The sequence below is a fragment of the Centroberyx affinis genome, unplaced genomic scaffold (assembly GCF_046629955.1).
Source record: "Centroberyx affinis isolate AG114_WGS23_722 - 3 ecotype Tasmania unplaced genomic scaffold, CSIRO-AGI_Caff_v1 ptg000748l_1, whole genome shotgun sequence".
Classification (NCBI taxonomy): Eukaryota; Metazoa; Chordata; class Actinopteri; order Beryciformes; family Berycidae; genus Centroberyx; species Centroberyx affinis.
Window position 1 is genome coordinate 235,184 of NW_027279361.1, and position 25,620 is coordinate 260,803.

The 25,620-nt window shown below is 42.0% G+C and overlaps 1 protein-coding gene across 1 annotated transcript in view; it reads right to left on the reverse strand.

The window, feature by feature from the left end:
• The window catches only part of LOC139644517 (ras-related protein Rab-26-like), a 59,646-nt gene that overhangs the window by 20,019 nt on the left and 14,007 nt on the right, over positions 1 to 25,620 (reverse strand). The window contains exons 3-5 of the mRNA XM_071519890.1: positions 20,325 to 20,366; positions 18,972 to 19,038; positions 11,299 to 11,351 (exon numbers count right to left, since the gene is read on the reverse strand). Coding sequence (XP_071375991.1) covers positions 11,299 to 11,351; positions 18,972 to 19,038; positions 20,325 to 20,366 — 162 coding nt within the window. The remainder of the gene's footprint in view (positions 1 to 11,298; positions 11,352 to 18,971; positions 19,039 to 20,324; positions 20,367 to 25,620) is intronic.

Here is a 25,620-nt window from a genome sequence, read left to right on the forward strand (position 1 = left end):
TCAAGCTGACATCTTGTCAGTCCTCATGTGTCCCCATGTAAACACACATTCTCTGATTTAAAAATAAAATAAACAAAATGAGATTTTTTGGATTTTTATGACAGTGTATTAGGGCCATTGTAGGTGATTTATTTTGTTCTTTTTAGCCAGGGAGAGGGGGTAAAAAATTCTGAGATTAAAGTCAGAAATTTATGAGACAAAAAAACTCAGACATTTGCGAGAAAAAACTCTCAAAAATGTATTTTCTTGCAAATGTCTGACTTTAATCTGAGAAATTCTAAGTGTTTTCTCTGAATATTACCCCTCTCCCCCCTGGCTGTGGTTGATATGTAGACCCATCATTTGTACATGAATGCTTATAAATCACAGTTAATATAATGTAGACCATGGAACAACTTTTTTTATTCAGTTGAGCAGCTATTATGTATACAATTTATGTCCTGTGGTTATTTATATAGAATCTATGCTTTTAATGGACTCCAGTCTACATGCGACACAGAAAATAGGCAAACTCAGAAAATGGCCAATCCAAATTTCACTTCATAATGGGTTCATGTAGAAGCCACCTATTATTCATGAAAATATATATAATAGTCCCACTCTTTCCATTTCAAACAATAGCTATAAGGCCCCTGTGTCTGGAGGATAAAATGATAGCAGGAGTGTGATAAACAGCCTGAGTAACCACAACAAAAATAATGATGCCTCTGCATTCGTTCATCCCGGTCAGAGATAAAGCACTCAAAAAAAAAAAGAGACCAAGAGAGTGACAGGAAAAGAGAGAGAGAAAGAGTGTGTGTGAATATATATATATATATATATATATATATATATTTTTTTTTTTTTTTTTTTTTCTCTGTCACAAGTTAAACATTCGGTCAAAGGGAGCAATGTATCTCTGTTTAAAGAGAGAGAGAGAGAGAGAGAGAGAGAGAGAGAGAGAGAGAGAAAGAGAAATTGTCAAATTGAGTGTGAGAAGAAACACAAAGTTGTACTATCTCCAAGCAGTAGAAAACAAGATGGATTATAGCATTGTGTTTTATAGGACCACATATTTTCTGGGATTGTATTTGTTGGTGTGACTAGCAGGAACTATAATACAGATCAGACAAACCATGTAGAACATGAATGGATATTGCGCAACACTATCTCAAGACACAAGCCACAAAGTGTGCAGTCTGCAAAACCTGTGGATCTCAGATCATCTGATGAGTTTTTATCCAGTCACTGTGGTGTTTGGGGAAAAAAAGGGTGAAGATGTATAAATAACCGGCAGTTATGGGAAACCTTCACTCATAATTGATGTTTAAGGCTCAGGTGCTTACCCTCTGCATGCCAAAAAAAATTCAGGAAGCTTTTTCATTTAGTAGAAAATTCAAAATAATCTTCACATACATTTATTCAGAGCTAACACATAAACAGCACCCAGCAAATCTTTTTTGTCACGCACATGTAGGTATTATTCTGGGCTGTGAGACTATTGTAATATATTCTGCCCAAAAAAACATGTGTTATTAGTTTCAAAACTGCTATTGAGTATAGAACCCAATATTTTTTTTTTCGAATACGCATCATGAATGAATTCCAAACCCTGTCTAGTCCTTCTTTGAATAATTTCTTCCTTGTCATACGTCATTAATATCATTAGATCATTAAAATCCATTGTGGTAGTTGGAGTGTAGACAATAGTATTAATACACGCTCGTCATCTTGAATAATCCGCTTTCATATAACAAAGAATAGGACTTGCAGCCCCAAAACTGAAGGGGCTATCAGACAGTTTTAGTCACGTCGAAGCACTCTTTGATTTTTCTAAATAGTTCATGGTGCTGTTTTATGCATTAAGAGGAGATTGTGAGAGACAGACAGGCAGTTAATCACAACTTCTCTCGGAGAGCTCTAATGGAAAATGTCTGAGAGTCTCTGACCTTTGTCAACCCCCTCACTCCCTCGCAAACCAGGTAGAGTGCTCCCTTCTGCACAGCTGCAACAAACTCGGTGTGAGATGAAAGGCACTTCACTGGTGAGCGGGCAGAAGTGATGTGTTATGTAACAAAGAGCAGCGTGATGATGGAGAGGAGATCGTCCATCCATGTTCCGCGCTATCCACACAACAAAGAGGAGAAGAGGGCCGGGGGCCTGTTTTTGGTCAAACATCTATAAAACTGAAATGAAAACACAGAATGAGGGGGATGAAGGAGGCAATTCAAGGTTTGTTCACTTATTTTGTGCCATACAGGCATTCAAACACCTCTGTGACACAAATACCACCAGTTCCAGTGTTAAATCAGTGGACCTTGCCATTGAATGTCAGTGGTGACTATTGCATATCAGTTATTTTATCCCCTCTGGCAAACTGAACTGAACTGAACTACAATCCACTAGCAACTTATGACACATCTTCAATCTTATGGTGTATGTAGGTGTGTGTGTGTGTGTGTTTCTGTCTTGTCTCCTCCTCAAAGTGACATGAAAGTAAATGGAACTGTCCAGTTTTCTTCTGACACCTTGCTTCTGTAAAGCCACACTCTGCTGGCTGCATTACATGTGACTATATAGTCAAGGACAGGCAGTAATCTGCTGAATCAATAGAGGTGACATACTATTGATGTTCTATACAAGAGACCCAATTACAGGTGATGTGTGAGTGACAAGGTAATGAATAAGGATGACGTCACACCATCGGTAACTTATGGAGCTCCATGCAGAATGATCCATGGAATATTTTCCCAAAACAAAATTTACACATCTGAACCGTGTTTAATGTATGGCGGCTCCTAAGGCCACAGCAATCACTCTAAAAATGCCACCGTCACCGCTGATGATAAATGAATGGTATTTGAATTCATATCACTGCATTATTTACTGACTGTTTCTCTCACCACCATCTGGTGTGGTGACGTTATGACATTTAACTAACAGCTATGTGGAAGGCAGGCAGCCCTTTCATTTGAAGCCAGCCCATGCCCTGGGGACGAAGAGAGAGAGAGAGCGATGAATGAGACCAAATGACTAAAGGTTTCATCTTGTGTTGCTTTTATAGATTGTTCTACAACACAGGAACACACACGCATGACCATGCATTTAGTCACATACACGTGTAAATATTCAGGAACACACACACGAAGGGCCCTATTTAAACAATCCATGGCGCATGGTCTAAAGCGCATGGCGCAAGTGCATTTAGGGCGTGTCCAAATCCAAATTGCTAGTTAAACGACGCACAATGTGGGTGCAAAGTAAGGCGCAAGGCGCAAAGGGGTTCTACTAAGTCCCTTAATTAATCATAGGTGTGTTTTGGGCGTAACATGAACTCAACCAATCAGAGTGTCATCTCCCATTCCCTTTAAGAGCCAGGTGCGCTTGCACCTTGGCGCATTGCTATTTAAATGGCGGATTCGGCAAGTTGGAGAAACGAACGGTTTTCTGCTGAGGAAACGGATCTGCTCGTGCGCGATGGCGATGTGTGTGTGTGTCAGGTGAAGGTAAGATGCCTTTGCAGTTTATTTTCATGACTTTTTGTTGGGCTGTGCTTTTTACATATTTACTTTGTTGTTTTTCTTGGTTGTAGGTTGCGTATTTAGCAATTGGCAATGTGTGATAATGGTTAACGGGACATGTACGTTGCGCATTTGGCACTGCGTAATGATGAGAGGGATACGTAGTTTTTGGCATCTGGCATTGCGAAATGGTGAAAGCATATGGCAATCTGGCAACAAAATACATGTCAGGAACGAAGTAAAGTGCTAATTTTCATAGTAGATGATCCTATTTTTCTATTTTGCATGATAACGTTGTGTGTGAGTGTGTTTGAGAGAGAGAGAGAGAGAGAAAGACGCATCTTACTATCTGAATAATGCGCTCTTTAAATAGCAGGAAAATACTGCGCCAGACTTTAGACCAGGTTTTTGTTGGTCAATGGCGCAATCGCTTTCCGCTGCCTCATGATAGCAATGCGCCAACAATGCGCCTGACCACACCTCATTTTAAGACCAACACGCCCATGGGCGCAAAGATGGGCACAAGTACATTTGCTATTTAAACAACATGGGCACTGAGCGTGAAAATGACAACTGCGTCGCTCAGAAACTAGCAATGACAAAGTTTTGTCATTTTGCGCTGGGTGTAAGATAGGGCCCAAAGAAGCATCATTTAACTGTCGGCCAGTCCAATGAATCCAATGAAACCCAGACTATTCAATAATGGAGCAGTAGGGATGTTTCAATTTGGATGCAACCCCCCCCCCCCCCCCCCCCCCCCCCAAAAGAAAAAAAAACAACACACACATTATTCAGAGAAAATGAATTCCAATTCACTTTGGAGCCATCGATCGGCCCAGTCAATATGAAACAGAGAACTCTGGCTTAGGAAGCTGCTTCGCTTGGATCAGTGCCAGAATGCTGATCAATGATAATGTAATGTGATCGCTGTTGGGAAATTCTCTTTTTGCTTGTCTTCCTCCAGGGAGGTCAGAGTGCAGTTTCAGCTACAAAACAGCAACCCTGGAGCTGGTGACTTGCTCAAGGACACTTCAGCAGCCAACAGAGGGGCTTGGACCAGGATCCTCAGGTTGAAGAGCCATTTCTCTACAGGCCACCTTGCTGCCCTTTCTATATTTTGTATATCAGGAACTGCAAGTTGATGGACAGATAGAAAGCACCAAATCTTTCTGTTCTAAAAAGACAACTCTCATCAATCAAAAAAGATTCTGGCTCTGAATGATGGCACCGCGGGAGCCAGCCTGCATTTTAACAGCATAACCCAGACAAACGAGGCGTAGTGGAAGCCTAAATGGACTCTGATATTCTCCCTCAAGCTCTAACTCTGACAAGAAGACATTTACTGCACTACTGAATGGATTGTGTGTTTGTACTATAATGGCTCAAAGTAACAAATGTTCCTCATTGTGTATTTAATAAGCCAAAGATTTATTCACGGTACTGACAACAGTCGACTGGATAAAACACCTCAATAGCTCTGACAGTCTCTGATGCAGTCTGGAGCTTGAAATGCATATGCATGTGCACAAACAAGCATTCAAGCAAATACACAAATTAGAGGGGAGTGTGTGTGTAAGGGAGAGAAAGCCACAGATTTTCCACAGTTGGAAAGAAAGGATTTTTTTGTCTTTTAATCATTCAAAAAACACAACCTTGTTGGGCAGAGCACAGCAATGTGCCACACACACATATGGGTCATCTCCAAACCATGTGAACCACAACTACAGTATATTGTGCAGTTGAATGCAGAATGAGCAGCCAATAGTTTGTAGTTAGTGCATTAGTAATTAGTGTATTTCACAACATAGGTAAGAGCAATTCCTCTTACTAATTCCTTAGAGTTGCTCAGTGACTGAGCAACTCTAACCCTGGATGTTAGGTGTCCCTCCTCTAGATGATGGACAGCTCCTTGATGGCATTGGCGTTTGTATTGCCTAAACGCCTCCTAGCAAGGGAGAGAGTGATAAACCGCCGAGAAAAGTGAGATTGAGGGCAGAGGAGGAGAGAAGGATTTGCTCCTTTTGTTTCTCCCTCTCCTTCAGTGTGGCATTCATCACCATTAGCATTCATTAACATGAGTTAGTGCTCGTTAGGCAGCGGTGTGCCAGCAGGCATCTGTAGCTTGCCAGCGTACCTTCTTGCTGTAATAGACACTGACTGAATGCAAGTGGTGGAGGGATGTGGAGATGAGAAAGGAAGAACGGGGCAAGGAAGGACTTGTCAATCTGTGCCTACTTAGATTACCCCTAATTTGGTTTTGGAGGAAAAAAGTGTTTTATAAAAGATAAGAAAGTTTTCTTAATTGGGCCATAGCAGCAGCAAATAGTATACGATACAACAAAGAAAAATTGAATATAAGTGGGAATAGAGCATATGGGGAGTATATAAAAAGTGTGGATTACAGCATTAACATGGTGTGCAAAATAGCAGCAGAAGAAGCAGTAGAACTTACTGAGATAAAACGGAATGAAATATGTGCAGTATGAAATTGTCTTGTCTTTATTGTTTTTATTGCTTTTTGCTGCTGTTGCCTTTGATGTTTTGCATGCTGTGGGCTTATTGTTGTTTGTAATGTGTTATTCACCTGACAAATTACTATAAAACATCATATACATATATATATATATATATATATATATATATATATATATATATATATATATATACATATATATATATATATTTTACATAAATTACAAATGCCAAAGGAATATGAGAATGTGAAGAAAAACTATGTGAGACTTTATACATGATGTTCAAAAACGTGCTCATATATACTGTATGTGTCTAGGGTTAGGGTTAAAACTACACACCCTCCAAATATATTAACTTTACAGATGTTGATAACACATGCAGAACATGCAAATTTGGTTATGAATATTAATAGCTGTCCACCTTATGAAGTGGCGGGAGGTATTGTCTAGGATGGCTATCAGTTTAGTCTCATCCTCCCCTCTGGTAACACCTCCAGGGTGTCCAGGCTCAGTTCTACAACAGAGCCAGCTGTTTACACCAGTCTGTCTCCCCCATCTTGGCGCTGCCTCCCCAGCACTCACCCACTCACCCCATCTCCGTCCCTTCCTCCCTCCCTCTCTGTGAGCCGCTGTCCACACCTGGGCCTGAAGGAGCACCTCTCCTCTCCGGGCAGATGGCTGGACCTTATTTCCCTCTTTGAAGTGAGTGGCGATAAACAATCTCTCCTTCCCTCTACAGCCCCTTTGCTACTCTCTAATAGCTATTTTTCTGAAGGCCTCCTGTCAATTAAATCAGTTGAAAATCACCACCCCCTTCTGTTGCAGAGCACAGTTACTACTCAGAGGTAAACAGCAGGTACGATGGCATGGTGACATCGCTGGCACAGCTTCAGTCCCTCTGACAGTTGTGGCACTACGGAGGAGGAAATTCAAAATGATCGATGCCTCTGAGATACTGCCATTTCATGGTCCTAACTGCTAACTACCTATTTGACTTTCACAAACGTCAAATTGTGAGGTGTTCTTTATTCATGAAATTGGACGAGCAGTGGCAGGGTAAATACAGGCCTTACTGAAAAGTCACAGTGGGGGAAAGTAGCAGCTTGTTCTGGTGATTTGATATACGCTATTCAGGCATGGAACTTAAGGATTTTATGAACTAGCCGGCCGAATACAGTTCATAATACAATAGCAATTCAGCTGAAAGCAATTGTTACGATTTCTCCTTCCCAATCATTGACTAAACGATTTTCTATTAACTAAGGATAAATTAACATACACAATGTTGCTAGGCTATCAGAAATTATATTAAATTAAATAGCTAAGGGGCTGTAGACACCCTGCTTATAAATACTAATTTTATAATCAGCCAGTTTTCATATTTACACACACATCCACTCAAAATCCAGAATGGCTGTGCTTTGCCAAAGCACTGGCCTTTGTGAGCAGAATCCCCCCTTGATGACTTGTGGGGGTTTTATTTTAGAGTGCAACTGCTCTGTCATGGAGACAGCAGGCCTGGCTTTGACCCTTTGAACCCCCAGGTCACAGAGCTGAGAGACGGATTTCTTGTGATGTGTATTACTCTCTAACTTCACCTCAAACTGACCTTTTCTGGACGAGTTGGAAGCTTCACAGGCTGAACACCACATCGTATCCCTGTTGTTACACAGCAGCACCTTTCTCCAGCTATCAAGAAAAAACCCATTCCCTCTTATTTTCCTCATAATGAGCACTCATCTTATTTCAGGCCTTCTTCAGCGGAGGTACTGGAAAGTTTGAAAAAACATATGTATATCCATGTCCTTTAGCTATCTAAGTCTTATCTTGTTAACGATGTTGTTGTGGTAAGTAGGCGTCTCACTCACTGCTGGTCTAAACTTTTTTAGACTGCTTCATTACCTGCCAGACACTGTGTCAATCACTCATCCAGTCAAAAGAAAGAGTTTCTGTGGTGTTTGCATGAAGCATCGCATGCACACACACTCCAAATGTGCGAGCGAGCACACACACACACACACACACACACACACACACACCACTAACCTGTTCTCACAATCATAAGGTGGAACAGTCCCTAAAAAGCTAGTATAGCTAAAATATCACTCACCACCAGGGCCAGTAGACTGAGAATTCAACCCAGTAAAAGCATCTGAATTAAGCTATCGTGAGTAACAGTTTCCATGAGCATAGAAATTTCTCATGCCAATGTTTCTCATGCTTTAAACGTTAAGAAGATTTGTGGGAACGATTTGAAAGTGAGAGAGAAGAAAACGTTTGGCTGGCCCTTTACTGGTATATCTGGTACTAGGGATGAATGTTCTTACTGTTTCAATTTTCAGCTCTATCTTCAATTCTCACTCCCCCCTGCTGATATTGCTCTCTGCACATCTCTGACTTCAAATTATCACTCTTTTCTTGCTCGCTTCTTTACTTAGCTCACTTCAGGTTTCTGTGCTGACGCAAATGAACCTACCCTTTAATGAAGACAGAAAAACAGGAACGCTGCATGGCTTCCATCAGGTGTAGAGCAGAAAGCTGCTCATTAGAAGCACTTTTCTGGAGAATTGAGCAATCTCAATGGCACACATACAAAAAATCCAAGGCATCTCTGTCATTAGAAAAAAAAGCCTTCATTATTGTGCCTAATGCATGACGCAAGGATTAAAAAACGCACCAATGCATCGTGGCATAGATGCCTTTATCATACAGGATCACATGCACACAGGTGTATTTAATGGACAACCCATTTTTAATGAAGCTATATGCACACAAGGCACAGTTTCTATACTACAATCTTATAATCCAATGTCTCTTTCATGTTTACTTTCAGTTCACTATACTATTTTTCCAGTCTAACTGGTTATGTAGGAAATCAAATACTGGTCAATACTGGACTTGCATGAGTGGTCAGGTAATTCTTATCAGTTTCATCCCTCATCCTATAAATTCAGTTCCAGTGTTCCTGCTGTCACAGTGCGTACAGCCAGAACATTAACCTATCTGCACCAGCATGTAGCCTCCCTTTCTCTGTTGAAGTTATATTTTTGGAGGTATAGGTGACAGTTGGAAAGGCCAGGCAGTGAACACTGTCACATTCTGGATGAGCAAACACTTAATTTGTCAGACGGTAAAGTATATTTATCTTGATTTCTTTTTTTAAAGGAGAGTGGGCAGACCGCTCACTTTTAGTATTTATTTAGACAGTTGGAAGGCAGAACGGAAGACAAAGTTGGGGAGATACAGTTACAGGAGAAAAGTTCTGGCCAACAAGGGCACACAGAGGTGGCGGATTTAACTTCTCGACTGTCTCTGGGGACGATCTTGGGTTTCTAAAATGGCCTCAGTGCTGAAATTGCATACTGAAGAAATTATATGCTATACTTTGATGGCTCACAATATTGCAAATATTCTATTAAAAAAAGGATAAATGCTCCTCACTACAGTAGACATGCTCATTGGTCACAGTCTGTGTCATTTTCTTCCCTTCTTTGCAGGCATTAGACTACACTGGAGTGAGAGAAATAGAGTCTGAAAAGGGGAGAGGGATGGAGAAAGAGACTTCAAGTCTGCTCAGGGCCAAAGTAGGAACAAGCATTAAAAGCTCCCCTGGGGCCAGGGTTGCCATGCCAATTACTGATACACTGGAGTCACAGCTGACCCCGCCATCCCTCACTGAATCTCACTCAATCTCTCCCTCACCATTTCCTTCACTCCTATTCTTCCTATTCTCTTTCTGCACCTTTTTAGAGAGGACCACTGATTGTTTTCTGCCTGTTCATCCGTCTGTCACATGCAATGTCTCATGCACTGCTGGTCTGATTTTGACGAAAACTTGGGGGAATGATCTTTCCACAAATGATCTTGCCACTGAATCTTGCCACTTCGCCATTACAAAGTTACACAGATTGTCCCAAGGAGGCCGCTACACCATCCAGAAATTCGTTCATCCGTTATGCGTGATTATCTTAGACACCCACTGAGCCAATTTTGACAAAAACCTGGGGCAATGATGCATCTTGCCACTGCATTTCCACATTTACAAAATCAATCTGATTGGCCAAAGTGAGGTAGTACTGCAATTACAGGCTGAAATTAGAAATTTTAACAAGCTAAGTTCACTTGACCTGAAGTTTGGTGCACATATCCAGCTATTCTTACTCTAGGCTTCTAGGACCATGAATGTATGCCATATTGGACATTCTGCCTGTCTTGAAAAGCAGGTTTTCCACCCTGCTGTTTTTTTTTCTTTAACCTATCAACATCAAACTTGGTACATACACTAAGGAGACACACCTACCGTATTTCCTCTAATAGTGGCTGGTAGTCAATTAAAAGCCGGGTCTCCGATAATGGCCGGGGCCGTGGTCGACACGAACAAATAAAGGCCGGCCCCAAATACAGGCCGGGGAAAAAGACAAAGGAAAAAACAACGGTTGATACCGGTAAACTCCTGGTGCCTGTTACATAATGTAACTGTAGTTTGTAGTAACGTACAAGTTCCACAAGATGGCAGTATGTCACAAGACGGCTCAGCCGGCGGAAGTCTCTGGAGCGTGCCGTCGTCGATTACCGTAATTATCATAATGCATTGCAGTAACAAAAAAACGGCTACTACTCACGAACCCCAACAGAAGCAGATCAGAAAACAAGGAGGCTTCGTACTAAAATATGAGCAAATATACTTATCAAACAGCGGAAATTTGAAATAAAGGCCTGTCTCTAATATAAGCCTGCTTCCAATAAAGGCCCGGTAGCCTCTGCAGTTGAGGTAAATAAAGGCCCGGGCCAATATTAGAGGAAATACGGTATACTATATACTCATTCCCTATTCAGTGGGGGTTAATTGATGCTTGATTGATTGGAATTGCTACTGATTGGCCCCAGGGCATCATCATACGTGGGGGGGGGGGGGGGGGGGGTTGACATATTTACTGTTGCCTTGTTTCCCCATTAACACCACCTTTCTTTCTTTTCCCCATTAACACCACCGTATTTCTCTGCTATCTCTTGTTTTCCTTCTTTGCCAAATCTCCTTCATATCCACTGTTCTGTATGAGTCACAGGTGGAGCAGCAGTCATTTGGAAATCTTCCATGCCTCCCATATAAGATAATGATATAGCAAAACACATTTATGAAAACCCCCCCCCCAAAAAACAGAAAGATTCACTGTATGAAAAAGGGAGAATGTGAGACAGAGTGACAGAGAAAGGTTGCCAGATCTATAGCACAAAACCACTTAGAGGCTTCTGCGTAGGCATCCATAATGGCCTCAGTGATTATATACCATTTTCATTCACAGCTGGAACAAAGAGCAACCTACCTGTATGTTGTCAAAAGATGTTTTGTTGGTGACATCATACAGCAGCAGGAGAGCTAAGAAAAAGGGGAAGAGGAAATTGGGAGAAAATGAGGAGAGAATAGTTAGTATATCTTATAAAAATCCATGACTATGAATCTTTTCATCATTCTCATTGCATGACATAAGGAGTTCTCAGCAAATGTTCAATTTATTATTTCGCCTTGGCCTCTCACCTCCCTTTTTCAATTAATTTAGAGATTCAGTTTATTATTCAGTTTCATGAGGGGGCACATGAGGAGCGGTAAACTGCTCCTGTTCCCTCCCTTGGCCTGACAAAGTCCTGCCTCACACTAAGGCAGCCTGGGCTCACAAAGACAGGACCTTGGGCTTTAGCTGGACATCATAGCCTGTTACCAAGAAGTCTGATGACCTGTCACTGCAGTACACGAAGTGTCCAAAGGGAGCACAGCTGGGAACTTAAACTCACTCTCGTGGTAGAAATACTTCATCCTCATCAAGTATGCACCTTTGGTTTTGCCCAATCGATAGCGATCGATCGATTGCTGTTTACAATGCTGGCACGCACAGGACTCAAGATTTGAGACTTGGAAACAGATTCTTCCCTGAGAGGAAGCTGTAATCTTCGCTAACAAGGTGGCAGGGTGCCGCCGTGGTTAGAGAGGCTGTCCATCAACTGGGCAAGCTGTGTTCAAGCCCTGAATCTCTACCAGGTGCTGTTCTGTAGGTGCTGCTGTGCCAGCTGCATTTAAAAACAAAATACTGATTATCAAACATTACAACATGAGTGACACCTGTGACACAGTTGCTGCGTTGCACGAGAAAATGAGAGTGAATGGGCTTTTTGAACTAAAAAGGAGATGCCTCAGTCCATGCCCCTCTATCTATGTGCTGAGCAGCTCACCCACAGAGAGTGCAGGTATTCGAGAGGCAGGGGAGCTGAGAACGGATGTGGCCCAGGAGAGATGAGGATGATGCAGACTGACAGCTATGTAATAAAACTGGATTCTGCAAGACTCTTCCTCGAGGTGTTTCTCACTCTCTTGCTATCTCTCATCACTCACTGGTTGAACTCAGGACACGGAAGATCAAAAACTGCTGTGGCTGATGGTTAAGAGTGTGTGTGTCTGTGCGGATTCATGCATGCCTTTGTGCGTGTGTGTGTGTGTGTGTGTGTGTGGTGTGTCTGTGATGCGACGGTTTCTGCCGATTAAGGGAGCACACTGTATAAGACATCCATTCACTAAAATTGATGATACACAATGTTAACAACAGAGACAAGCGTTAACAAATCAGTTATTTACAGACTGTGTGAAATATACTTGTGTCGTTTTAAGTCTCTGACACAATTGGACTCAATCAAACAGCCTCAGTGTATGGAAGGCTCACTGGTGAGGGGAAGAGTGAAATGGAGGTTTGAATCAGCAGATGATCAGAGATTGTGGGCACAGAATAGAGAGAGACTTGATGAGGAGGGGGGAACGGGAAAGGGAATGAAAGGCAATACGTCAACAAAGGAGACAGATCTAAATTGGTAAGGTGCTATAAAGGAGAAAACAACAAGGACAGTGATGAAGAGGATGAAAAGACAGGCAAGGGAAGAGAAAAACAAAGATCACAAAGGGAACGGTAATGGGCATGTGAGAGAAGTGCGTGATGCGTGCACGGGTGTGTGTTTCTTCCTCACACACACACACACACACACACACACACACCCTTCATTACCACACTCAATTCAACTATGATTTCATTTCCTGCATCTGGTGGCTTTTAATTTACTCTTATTTTTATTTGCCTTGTCAGTTTAAGGATTGCACTGTTCCACCATGTTGTCTCTGTTGTCATTTAGACTCTGCTTCTTATGTTGATTTTTGTTTTTTCTTCTCTTGCTTTTTTTTTAGATGATTTTTTTAACCCCTCTTTTCATCTCACCTGAACAAATTAGTAATTTGCGTCTCTTCTGTATTTTATTGTGTCTATTATATATTTTATTATCTTATTTCATCACCGTGTTTTTTGTCACTCTGCTCTGTCCATAAATAAGCTTAGCTAAGCTAAGCTAAGCATAAGAACTATAGAACAGAAGATACAACGGAACAGAAACAGAACTGTTTTACCATATATTTTCTGTGGTGATGACAAAATTTTCACACAAAAAAACTAGCTGAAAGATATCTGATGGCTGTCTACACTTTTTCTCCCACACAGCAGATACACTGCCTATCCACACACATCTAAAATAATCATCTCTGCTACTCTCAGTCCCTCTCATTGTATCACTTCCAGAGCCTCTGCTAGCTCACCGAGTCCCTCCACCCTCCCACACTGATCGGCTCTCTGGATGCAGCAGCGCTTTGGCTCTGGAGTCCGTTTGTCTCTCTGCCTGCGGCTCATGGCAGATAACAACACTCAGCTCCATTTATCATACTCCGCTTTGGCTTCATGGTGGAGTGTATGTCTGCATGTATATATATATGTGTGTGTGTGTGTGTGTGTGTGTAGATGGGTTTGTGTGCACTTGGCAAGTATTTCCAAGTGCATGTATGTGTGTGAGAGCAAGAATGAGGAAAAAAGACAGAGTGAGAGAGAGAGAGCTTGTGTGTGGGTACTGTGTCACTACACTTAATCAATATATTTTTATTGACCTCTTTCAGTGACCAAGGTTATGCAACATCGACAGGTCTCTGGCACCACTTAACGGTAGCCTGTAATTGATATAAATAATAAAGTCAGATTTTCACAATAGAGACAAGTAAGCTTATTAGAGCAGAAATCCATCAGAATTGTCTGGTGAAGTGTATTGTTTGAAAGTTTTTGTTACTTATATCTTGAATTCAATACCAGTACCAAAACAGTACTTTTTCAATACCCATGTTGAATAAAAGCCTATTATGTAATGCAATAGCCTAATTTTTTTGACTATTATATAATTTTTTGTTGTTCCAAAAGAGAGAGTATAGGCTGGAAAGTGAGTTTTGAAAGCCAGAATTCCTGGCACCGGGCAAAGTAATTGTTGAGTAATTGGTATTGATAAACAACCCCTTCAAACCCCTGCGGATATATTATGGTCATTTTGTGCTATGGGGGCATTACAAATCTTACTTATTGCACCTTTAATCTTCCTACACCCACCTTGGCTGTATAATTTCCACATTGTGGAGAAAAATGAGTACCAATATATATGACAAAAGACAAAAGAGAAAAGAATGTTCACTTGATGATTATTTCATTTTTGCCTTCTATCACACACAGCAATAAAATCAAGTCCACTTCATATAAATCTCAAGGCGCAGCATTGCCCAAAGTCTGGGGCCATTTCATATGAGCAGGTTGATGCTGACTGATGTACAGTACAGCTTCATGCAGTCACCAGGGCTTTACTCCGAAACCTGCTTTTCAATACAGAATGACTGCTTGTTATACATGATCCACTCACAGTTGGGATATAGGGATGAAAAAGTGCACTTTGCTGAAGGGAACCTGAGTTTGTTTTCAGAGTTTTGGGAAGCACAAAACTGGCAGCCAAGAATATGTAAGCAGCAGGCAGATCAAAATGTGCGTGTCTTTGTTTGAACAAAAGAGTCGAAGCTGGGAAAACTACTGCAGTGGTCCTTTTTATACACAACACTATGTCGACTTCAAAAGCTGCCTGAAAATGTTTTGCTGAAATAGGGAGTTGTTCAGGTTAGACAAACTCCTGACAAAATCTGTAGGCTTGGTATTTACATGGCTATTGAAGTGATGAGTGGAGCCCTTTCACTTTGATACCGCTGTCAGGACTGACAACATAACCAGAGGAGATTTTTTAGCAATTCCGCATTTACATCAGCCCGTCAAGCTTTCATGAATCCAAAAAGAGCCAACAATAAATTAGAATTTTCAACATTCACACTATGGCCTGCACACATGTAAACATAGTCTCAGAGGAATATAAATAAATGCAAAACTCACACACACAAATTGAAAAGTCTAAAAAGTCCAAAAATTTCCCCAGTAACAGAGGCTGCTATTTCTATTTCTTTTCTCCCTCCAGCTCTCAGAATAGACAGGTTAGTTGGTGAGCGGAGTGCAGAGTAGAGTACAGCCTGCCATGCAGTGAAGACAAAGGCCCCCGATTTCATGGTGACCTTTGCTTTCTCAAGCTCTGTTAAGTCGTTGAAAACAAGTGAATGGCCTTCAGAGCCTGATAAACTGGACTGTGGAGAGGGAAGGAGGGGTAGAGAGGCATTGAAACAGGTGGAGGTGAAGGCGAAGAAAATTGTATAGCATTCAACAGCTGAGCTCTGTAGAAATTAGATGTTGTTATTGGTGGTGGTGGTGGTGATGATGATGGTGATGATGGTGGCAGTGTTGGTGGTGGAAGTGGTGATAAGGAATATATAACAGAGATAATAATTCTTATGCAAGTTACAGATATTGGAGAGTTCCGTTTTTCTGAAACAACAAGTGTTGCTTCTGCTGGAGCTGGTAGCGGTACTTATTTTTCTTTAATTCTGAGTCCATCTTAAATCACTTTAAGATGGACTCAGATGGAATTATGTACCTGAAGTGGACACCATTAAAGCAATGCATTTCAAAAGACACCAAAAAGCTCTAGAACAAAACACTCCCTGTGTAGAAGAAACTATAGGCGTTAGGGTTCATCTGTTCATGTCAATCTGCATTCATACACTTTTTGTCTCGATGCTTTTAATGTTTTATGTAAAGCACTTTGAATTGCCTTGTTGCTGAAATGTGCTATACAAATAAATTTGCCTTGCCTTGCCTTGCCTAATAGCTGTGGAGAACAAGACACCTTTTAACTAAGGATCATGTCTCTGATCATTAGGATGGACACGGCTCACACTGTGCTCTGTGCTGTACAGCTGCCTGAACTTTTCCTGTGATGAGCTTCATAGTAGTAATCAAAAGTCCTGAGAGTGGGATGTCAAGGGCGATGAAGTTCCAGAGAGGTGATGTTTAAGAGGCAGATGTGATCCCACACATACTGCCTGTGACTGGGGTTTATAAAAGTCCTCTGGGGTCCCCTTCCTATCCTCTGGGCAACAGACAGATAATTGCTGCTGTAATTATGCAGGCAAATTGCCAAACCATGACGTGCATAATGAGGATAACACATGGGTGCAGATCATTCATACACTCTAAAGCATGCATGCACGCACACATGCACACAGATATGCACACACACACACACTCACATGCACACACACACACACACACACACACACATACACACACTAACCTGTCCTTGCTTAAATGGATTATATCGACGTTATAAAGGAACTGGGTCCAGAAGGTAAAACCTCCCTTTGATCACACTGCCTCCTGCCTAGAGATTAACAAACCAGGTGACACATTCTCCATACATATGGGGTGGACAAAATAATGGAAACACCTAACAATGTGTGAATATCAAGTCCCAAATAAGGAGTAGGGCCACCATTTCACTTCAGAAAAGCTTCAGTCTCCTTGGAATGACATACTAGTCCTGAACTGTGTGTAGTGGGATATTGGACCATTCTTCAAGAGGGAAAGCCTCCAGGTCTTTAAGGGATGAAGGAGGTAGAAACCTACTTCCCATGAAAGTTCAAGATTTGGTAACTTGGGGAGGCCATGGAAAGTGTCTGACTTCATACTGGTGTTCATTAATACCTAGGCTACTGACATGAGCTACTAAAAATATACCACAAATTCTGAAGACATGGATAAATCAATTTTAACTTTTGACAGAGATAATTAAATAAATGTTCCCTTAAATTTAAACATTTGAGTTTAAACCTGCATCAGACACACAGTCATTGTGAGTCATTGTGAGAAGTATCAAGGTGGCTGTTTGCAGCACAGTAGGGCAAATGGTACTCCCATTGAGTGAGGTCAAGTTTTTTTTTTTTTTACATTTTCTCAAAGACTATTTGTCCAAATCACGTCAATCAAAGTTTGTTTAGTGTCTGGGATCTCCGGAGAATCTATTAGCAGCCAATCTCATAAGCATAAAGACGGCAAGGGAGAGCCCTAACGCGTAGTTTCCCCAGGTTGAACTAATGCAATTTTTTTACTTATATTACTCAATGCTATAGTTATTACATCTATTTTAATGGTTAGTGGTTAATGAGTGCAAAGGGATATCTCCAATCATGTTGTGTTTCTCAAGATGTTTATAATTTCAGCTCACAGAGCTTTTTCTCAATACAAACAAATAGTTTGAGCAACACATTGCACTCAAGATGCATCCTGGATGTCTCCAATAAAAGGAAACATTGTCTAATACATACAATTGCATAATTCCTCATCATCAAAGGGGACAGATAAATTATAATAAAAATCACACTGTCATAATCATGTTGTGCTTTTGCATTGCTGCATCATGACCTGGCCCAGAATGGAAATGCTGCATCTGATTTAACAAAGCCTGGGCATTTTTGGACTTGATTGATAAAATGAGCTGTGACAATGTTCAGGAGGACAAATAAGTAAAAAAATTCTCAGTATGAAACTACTACTGTCACACACATTAATATGTTCCATACCAGCATTTAAGCCCGGGTGAGAGCGGGAAGACTTCTGGTCAGCTCCACTTCCATTTCCATTTGTATAACCCTTAATCAGAGTTACAGTCTCAAAGGGCTTCACAGCGGCCACATTATCAAAAAAAAAATAAACACGACACTTCTCAGGTCTCCAGCCTTTGTGCTTCTTACACCAGGTTATGTGTCTTGATGTATTGGCTTTGGATACATGCATTTTGTGAATGGCAGCCCTGCTGTACACACCCGCTTTGTGAGAGACCAATGGACTGCGGCCAGCTAGAGCTTCCTGACTGAACTTGCATAGCTAATAACAACAGACAAACAAACAGAAAGACAGACAGACAGACAGACACACACACACACACACACACACACACACACACACACACACACTCATCCTATTGCGATGGCTGATTACATTTTTATCAGAGCATAAATCCTGAATGTGTTGTCCTTCTATCCCAGGAGAAGAGTCAGAAGACTTCAGGGCTTCGTAATACTGCAAAGTGAGAGAAAAACTGATCTCATCCACACCTAGACACTAACACGACTGTGAATTATGACCGGTATAGCAATTTTATTTTCATGGCAGAGCGGTGAGTATAAACATGAATTCCCCTGTACTCTATTTCATTGTACCTTTATGGGCACAAAGGGATGCACTGTAGATTATGCCTTTTATGGCGCCCTCTCCACCTCTCACGAACCACTCACATAATGCACACATCATAAATAATGGATACACACTAAAAAGAGACATTGAACATGCAAGGGACATGCAACATCTGCTTATATAATAGCATTCAGACCCAATCCACTGAATGCGCAATGAATGGTAAAATACAAAGATGTAATACTAAAACTGCACTGCAGACACAATGCAATTTTCACCATAAATCTAACATGGCTGAATTAAATGTGGCTGTCATGTGCATATTAAGACATAAATAAAAACTGGATGTAACCTGAAGAGTAACAGGAATTGGAGAGTGAATTCTCTGTAGTTTAAAAACAACTGGTGATGGTGCTTATGTTACAGTTGGGCAAAAACAGAAAAGAAAAAGAATCTAACAGGTCTATGTGTATATGTGTGTGTGTGTATGTTTGTGTGTGTGTGTGTGTGTGTGTGTGTGTGTGTGTGTGTCTCACCATGGGCGTCACGGTAGTAGGCATGAGTGACACTGCGGAATCGTTCCTGTCCAGCTGTGTCCCAGATCTGCAGAGAATGAGAGAGGAAGGTAAGGTCCTGTCTTTTTAATAAGTCTCCTGTTCGCTCCTCCAGCCTGCTCGACCCGCTGCTGACCTCCATTCAATTTACTGTGCGATATTGGATAATTCTGGATTATGAAAACGAGAGATATACGGTACTATTATGAATAAGACAATGAACAAAATTTAAGCTCGCAGCACAAATATAGATAGACGCTTATGCGCTCATTTTTAATGACTGTCCTCGATGACTTCACTTTGCTTCTATTTCCCCGATCATTCCTACTTGGGTGGCTGGGTTCAAGGCCTGGGTCATGATTATGAATATAAATCAGCTATGGTCGCTGCCCATTTGCCCCATTGTCCAACCCCAGTGGAACAAAGCTAATTAAGTCCTTCTTTCTCACATCAGGCAGCACTATCTCTCATCACAATTTGGCTCCGGTGGCAATCGCATTTTCTTCTCTCACTATCGCAGGTCTGTGCAGGATGACTGCACTGGTTTTTGAATGAAAAGCTGTTGCTTCTTGTCTATCTCCCCTTCTGCCCCTCTCTCTCTCTCTCTCTCTCTCTCTCTCTCTCTCTCTCTCTCTGTGTTTCTATTTCTCTCTGTCTCTGTCTCTCTGTTTCTCTCTCTCTCTGTCTCTCTCTCTCTATGAGCCATGTCAGCTTTGATGCTGGCTGTGCTTCCTGATCCCCCCCCCCCCCAGGATCCAAGTGGCAGTAATGAGGAATGGCATTTACGGGAGGAAAAATAACTCTCTCCCAGTTTGTTCGCTGCAGGCCGCTCTGCAAACTGACTCTGAGCCAATTAACCCCAAATGAATACATCACAGAGCAATGGCCTGCTCCACCAACCTCTGTCAACCCCTAATTATGTTCATTAGGAATGATTCACATAATTACCAGCTCCATTTGACAGAAATACCAAACAAACAACAATACAGAGTTGTTCTCAGTATGGGTGCCAGCAGAGTGAATGAAGTGCGGGTGGGGGAGAAAATACATGGCCTAATAGCCTTGAGAAGATTCATGGAGATGGATAAGGCCCAATTATCTTACACGGGCTATTTTGTCTCTAAATAAGGACATTGATTGTCTTTACAGAATAAGGCAGCCAGCAGAGCTCTACTTCATCTTGTGAGATTAGGCACATACATCAATTGTGGAGTAAGTAAGTAAACAGCAGAGACTGCTAAAGCTAAAATAGGTCAGTCTTGGGAGCACTTAGGAAGACAGGTAGGGCTGGAAACAGGATCCTACATTTTTATATATTAGCGTAACAGTTCTTACCTGGAGCTTCACCTTCACTCCATCGATGCTCAGGACTTTATTCTGGAAAATAAAAGCAAGGGAAGATCAGTGATGATTCTGTAGATCAGCTATTCCTAATTCTAAGCATTTTTTCAGTGTATGGATGAAATAAAATCAGGTTGTTTATGCGAGTGTGCAAGTGTGTGTGTTTGTGGTCATGGTGAAGGGTTGAGTAAACACAGTACATTGACAAACTTTTCTAAGTGTAAGTGGTTACTTTATACTGGTCAGACACCTAAAGGATGTTCTTTCCTCTTCTCTATCCTTCCTCTCATCTACACTCCACACTTTCCTCTCCTTCTCTCCATCAATATTGCATGTCTCCATGTTACTCTGGACCCTTTTAATGAAGCTGGCCTCTTTCCTCCAGAGGCTTACCTCTTTCCCCTCTCTACCTCTCCTCCTCTCCCTCTATCTCTCAATCCTTGTGAGACATTCCTGTGATCTCTGCTTCGATCTGCTCCACTTCACAGCGGAGTCTAGCTTTGCCAAATGGACTTGCCTTTTCCAAGGGCAGAGGTTGGCTCTGCCTTGAGAACTGGATGTACAGAGGTTAAACACTCCAGCAGGATGCACCCAACCTGCCATCGAATTAAGTTCAGTTTGACTGATGACAGGGCTTTGTGCAAGTAAAAACTATATCTTATGACTGTAAACGAGAATGAATGGGAGGACTGTTTTTAAAGGTAGGAAATGAATGGGCCATATGCCCATCGGACTCCCTGAACAAATCAGTCTATTTTCCAAATTAGATTGCCATACTCTATATTTACCATGCTTTAGAGTGCACATTGGACTGGCCGCTCCCTATAGTCCATCTGTGCACCTAACCTGTAAGAGGATATGTCTGACACATACAAATCAACATTATTAAGATGTGTACCTGCCTTGTGCCCTCTGCCCTGCACTCTATTGATCAACATCACTCTTGGTCCCACAACTGGAGGACCATTCAATTTTATTGATTTACAAAACCAGTGCTGCCCTAGCTTCCCCTGTGTGTGGAGGAAGTCCTGATTAACTGGGTGACTGCCCTGAAAATAAGACAGGGATTCTTCCTATACATTTATGTTAACATATGTATTTCACCACAAGCCCTCTCATTATCTGTCAGTGTCTGCCACTATTTGCGACTGCTGCGTACAGGAGGAGGTCAAGATGTTCTTCAGTGACCCAAATCAAGGCTTCCTGATACGACAGCGGCGATTACATCACCGGTGCCACGGCAACACTCAAAGACCCCCCCCCACCACCACCACCATCCCCTCTGAGCTGTTCCTGTGAGTCCCTGCCTTCTAATTCACTGGTCCCCAAGGAAAAACTGAAGATATTCAACTCCTACAAGATGCTACAAATCTGCCCACAGAGCACTTCGGAATAGAGGGTCTTTGTTGACTTGGGTTGATTTACCTGCTCCAGAGCCACAAAGGGGAAAACTCATACATATTCAGGGGCTGGGAGAGTTAAGCTGCTACCTAGTTGGTAGCTGTGCTCTGATAGGAATCACAATCCCAAAAGACTTCTCTCTGTTGTTGTCACTAAAAACAACCCACAATGTGCTTGCGGGCTTCATGAATATGTAGTGACCCAGAAAAAGAGGCTGATGATGGTACTGTCATCAGGATTTGAGGTGGTTAGCCAGGCTTGATTGGACAGATAGATGTGCCAAATTTCTTAAGAGGAAATGCTTGAAATCAGCCTGACCCGGACGCTAAAGCACAGATTAAATGTTCGCTGAGAGTGTGGACTGAGCAGCATAGAAATTATTTGAGCAGTTTAGACAACTAAGTCTCTATGTAGTGTGGTGGGTCGAAGGAATAGCAGATTATAGAACTTCAATCACACTACACTGTCTCCCCTTAACTTTTAAAGAGCACAAACTAAAGTTCCTCAAGCTTCAACATCTTGCTGACAGAACTTCAGACTGTGTAGTTATAATTTACTTGCAATTTCCAGAGGGATATGGCTGAGAGGCTTCCACCACTTTCAGGTCATTTTCATTCCCCAGGCTCTATACCAAAGTCCCTCCACAGACACAAACAGAACACATCCTCAAACACAAACATAAACTGCCAGACTTCCCAACCACACACTGGATGTTTGTACTCAACATACAAATGGCCATTTAATTTCTATTTTTCCCCAAGGTACACGGAACAGAATGAATCTACTAGCAGCTCACAGCCAACACAAATTACAAATGTATGAGGAGCTTTCAGAGGAGCCTGCGAAGTGTGAGGCAGCCAATAAAACATTGATAGCAGCAGTGTGCAGCGAGGAACAGGAGCACGGCGGGAGCAACAACGGTGCGTATGAGAGAGGGATTCACAGTATTAATAAGGCCAATGAAAAGGAAAGAGAGAGAGACTGTGTGACACTAGTTGTAAGCAATGTTCCTTTCTGTCTTTCTTTCTATTCTAGAAAACTCACTGGTGCATGTGGCTGAGCTGTGTGTGGCCTCAACACACATGTCAGAAATCAAAGCAATGGGGGGAAATAAACTCAGGAATAGACAGGGAGGCACTCTGTTCTGCTCTCAGCCCAACTCTTGCCGGTCTAGTTTTGTAAGTCACAGAGACTTACACATACACATACATACAAGCAAGTGTACCCCCCCCCCCCCCCCCCCCCCCCCCACACACACACACACACATACACACAAAACAACAACAACAACAAAAACACACTTTTTCAGTGGGGGTCTACAGACATTTTGTTGCACCATTTCACACTCAAAACCATACCCTCTCTCTGTTTTCCGCTCCTTTCCTTCCTCTTTATCCTCTTTATCTTTACCTTATCTTCCCATTCCACCCATCCTCTCCTCTCCTCTCCTCTCCTCTCCTCTCCTCTCCTTTCCTCTCCTTTCCTCTCCTCTCCTCTCCAGAAGAGAAGACCCTGAATGCAGCTTGGTCAGCATTTTCATGGCCACTATTGAACGTACAAGCCACACGACACTCTTTTACAAATACCTTCAATTAAGACACACTGGGTATGCTGCCAGAGACCGCGATAGCACGATAAATCCCCATCCACCAGACTCACAAATACTTAATGCAACCTGTTACATACAACCTGGGGATCATTCAGTTATGAGCCGTGTTTGCTGACCCTCAGAAAAGCTAGTAGAGAGGCCATCTAAAAATAATAGATATCATGAGTCATTAGTATAATATCTGACTCATATCTAAAAACTTTCTGAGCTAAAGTTTGCATGCTGCGGTCAAGGGTATACTGGTGACCTTTGTTTTAAGGACACTTGGAACACCATCCAGGCCAAAGAAGCAGGCTTTGTGCACAGTCTGCCTCCCCAAATGACTATTGACTATGCAGTCAGCCATAGAAATTGCCGGAACCTTCCTGCTATTGACTTGCTCAGCTGGGTGACCTGGTGAAGCTAAACTAATTGTGACTAATTGAAAAGCACAGGGCCTCAGGTTCTAGGGTCACACTTACTCCCCTCCTCCACACACACACACACGCACACACACACACACATGCACGCACGCACACAGCATTCTGTGATGTTTTAGTGCAGTTACTATAAAGACACATTTGGCTGAATACTGTGCGGAGATGCCTTGACCTCTATCTGTATAAAGATCTTCCTTGGGTTCCTTTCAGATTGGCACGATACAAATCAAAATGGCAACACATAGAAGAGTATATGATTGTGTTGAGTGACCATGTGTGAGATGGTGAATAATCTGCCATGGCTGAATCACAGGGCAGAGCAGGCTGTGGAGCAAGCTGTTGGCTGGAACTCCAAACACTTTGTGCTTTTCCTTTTCTTTCCATTAAATTGTTTTTTTTCAACTTTCCTCCACTGACATGCACATACAAACATATGCACAAGTTTCACACAAACACCAATACCCAAAAACATAATGGTGACATACACAGCCACTGTAGAAACATGTAAACAGTATGACGCACTTTTATTTATTTTGGTCCAATATCCAAGACTTTTTAAAAGGAATGTCTGCCAATGCATATCCTACTCAGATCTATTAATATACATATAAATACATATCTGTGGGGGAAAAAAATATTTTTTACTTGGATATGGTATGCTTTTCTGTGCATTTGCAGTTGTAAAATGAGTGAAGTTGATATTTGAATGAATAAACAAATTCTATATAAAATAAATCAATAATTCAGTACAACTTATGAAAATGGCTCACATTGTCTGCATCATAAAATCAGTTTGCAGGATTATAGTTCAGGAAAATCTCCAGTCTCATTATTTAGAATGAAAACCAGTGTCCAGATCAGTCGGACATCCTGCTCCGTCCACCTTTTTGTCTCTCACTCCTTCTGTTTCCCCTCACTTGCTCTCTGTCTCTTTCTCTCACCGTCTCTCTGTCGAAAACTTCCTTCTGCCCTTGCTTTCTCTTTCTCTATGTCTGTCTGTCATCCACTTCCTCTGGCAACACTCCCATATTCCCATAGTTCACTTCCCACCTCTTTCATTCCATGGTTAATTATTCATGCTGCTCCTCAGGGTTGGCCTCTAGATCCCAGTGACATTAGGGCAGCAGGTGGCAGAGCTGCATTTCATTAATTGCAAACACCTCCCCAGGCAGAAGTGAAGCTCCCCCCACCCAACACACACACACACACACACTGTAAGTTCACACAGGCACGTATACATACACACTCACTTGTATACACACACACTTACTTGGACACGCAGTCCCCATGAAAGTCATTCAAGTAAAATTGAACGCTGGACAACTTTCAATTAAGTAAAGGTTGGGGCGTGTACTTCCATATCAACACAATAAAACAGCCTGTTCCCAATCAGACTAATAGACACAACAGAGCAGTGACAATAGTGACAACCTAGCAAAATGGCTTCAAGGTAAAAGCACTTAATCCAGTAACGGGGGATGACAATAAATACACATCTAGTTCCCTTTTTCTACCTCATCTTGTGTGTGTGTGTGTGTGTGTCAAACATCCTCCAACTCTGCCTCTGTCTTGCCTTTCGGCTCCTACTTCATCTTAATCCAATTCATTTCAGAAGCAGAAAAAAAAACATTACTGCCACTTGCTGGCATGGTTACGCCTGGCACTATAATTGCACCCACTCAGACTGGCAGGCAGGCAGACAGGATGGCAGGCGGGAGAGTGGATAATAGAGAAATCAGTCAGCCAGTCAGTCAGTCAGTCAGCGCTTTGCTAACTATAGTGAACGTATGGGAGTGGGAGACAACTCCGAGATACGCTCATAAAGTCCCTCGTGTGAGATCAGAGGATGAACTGTCAATGA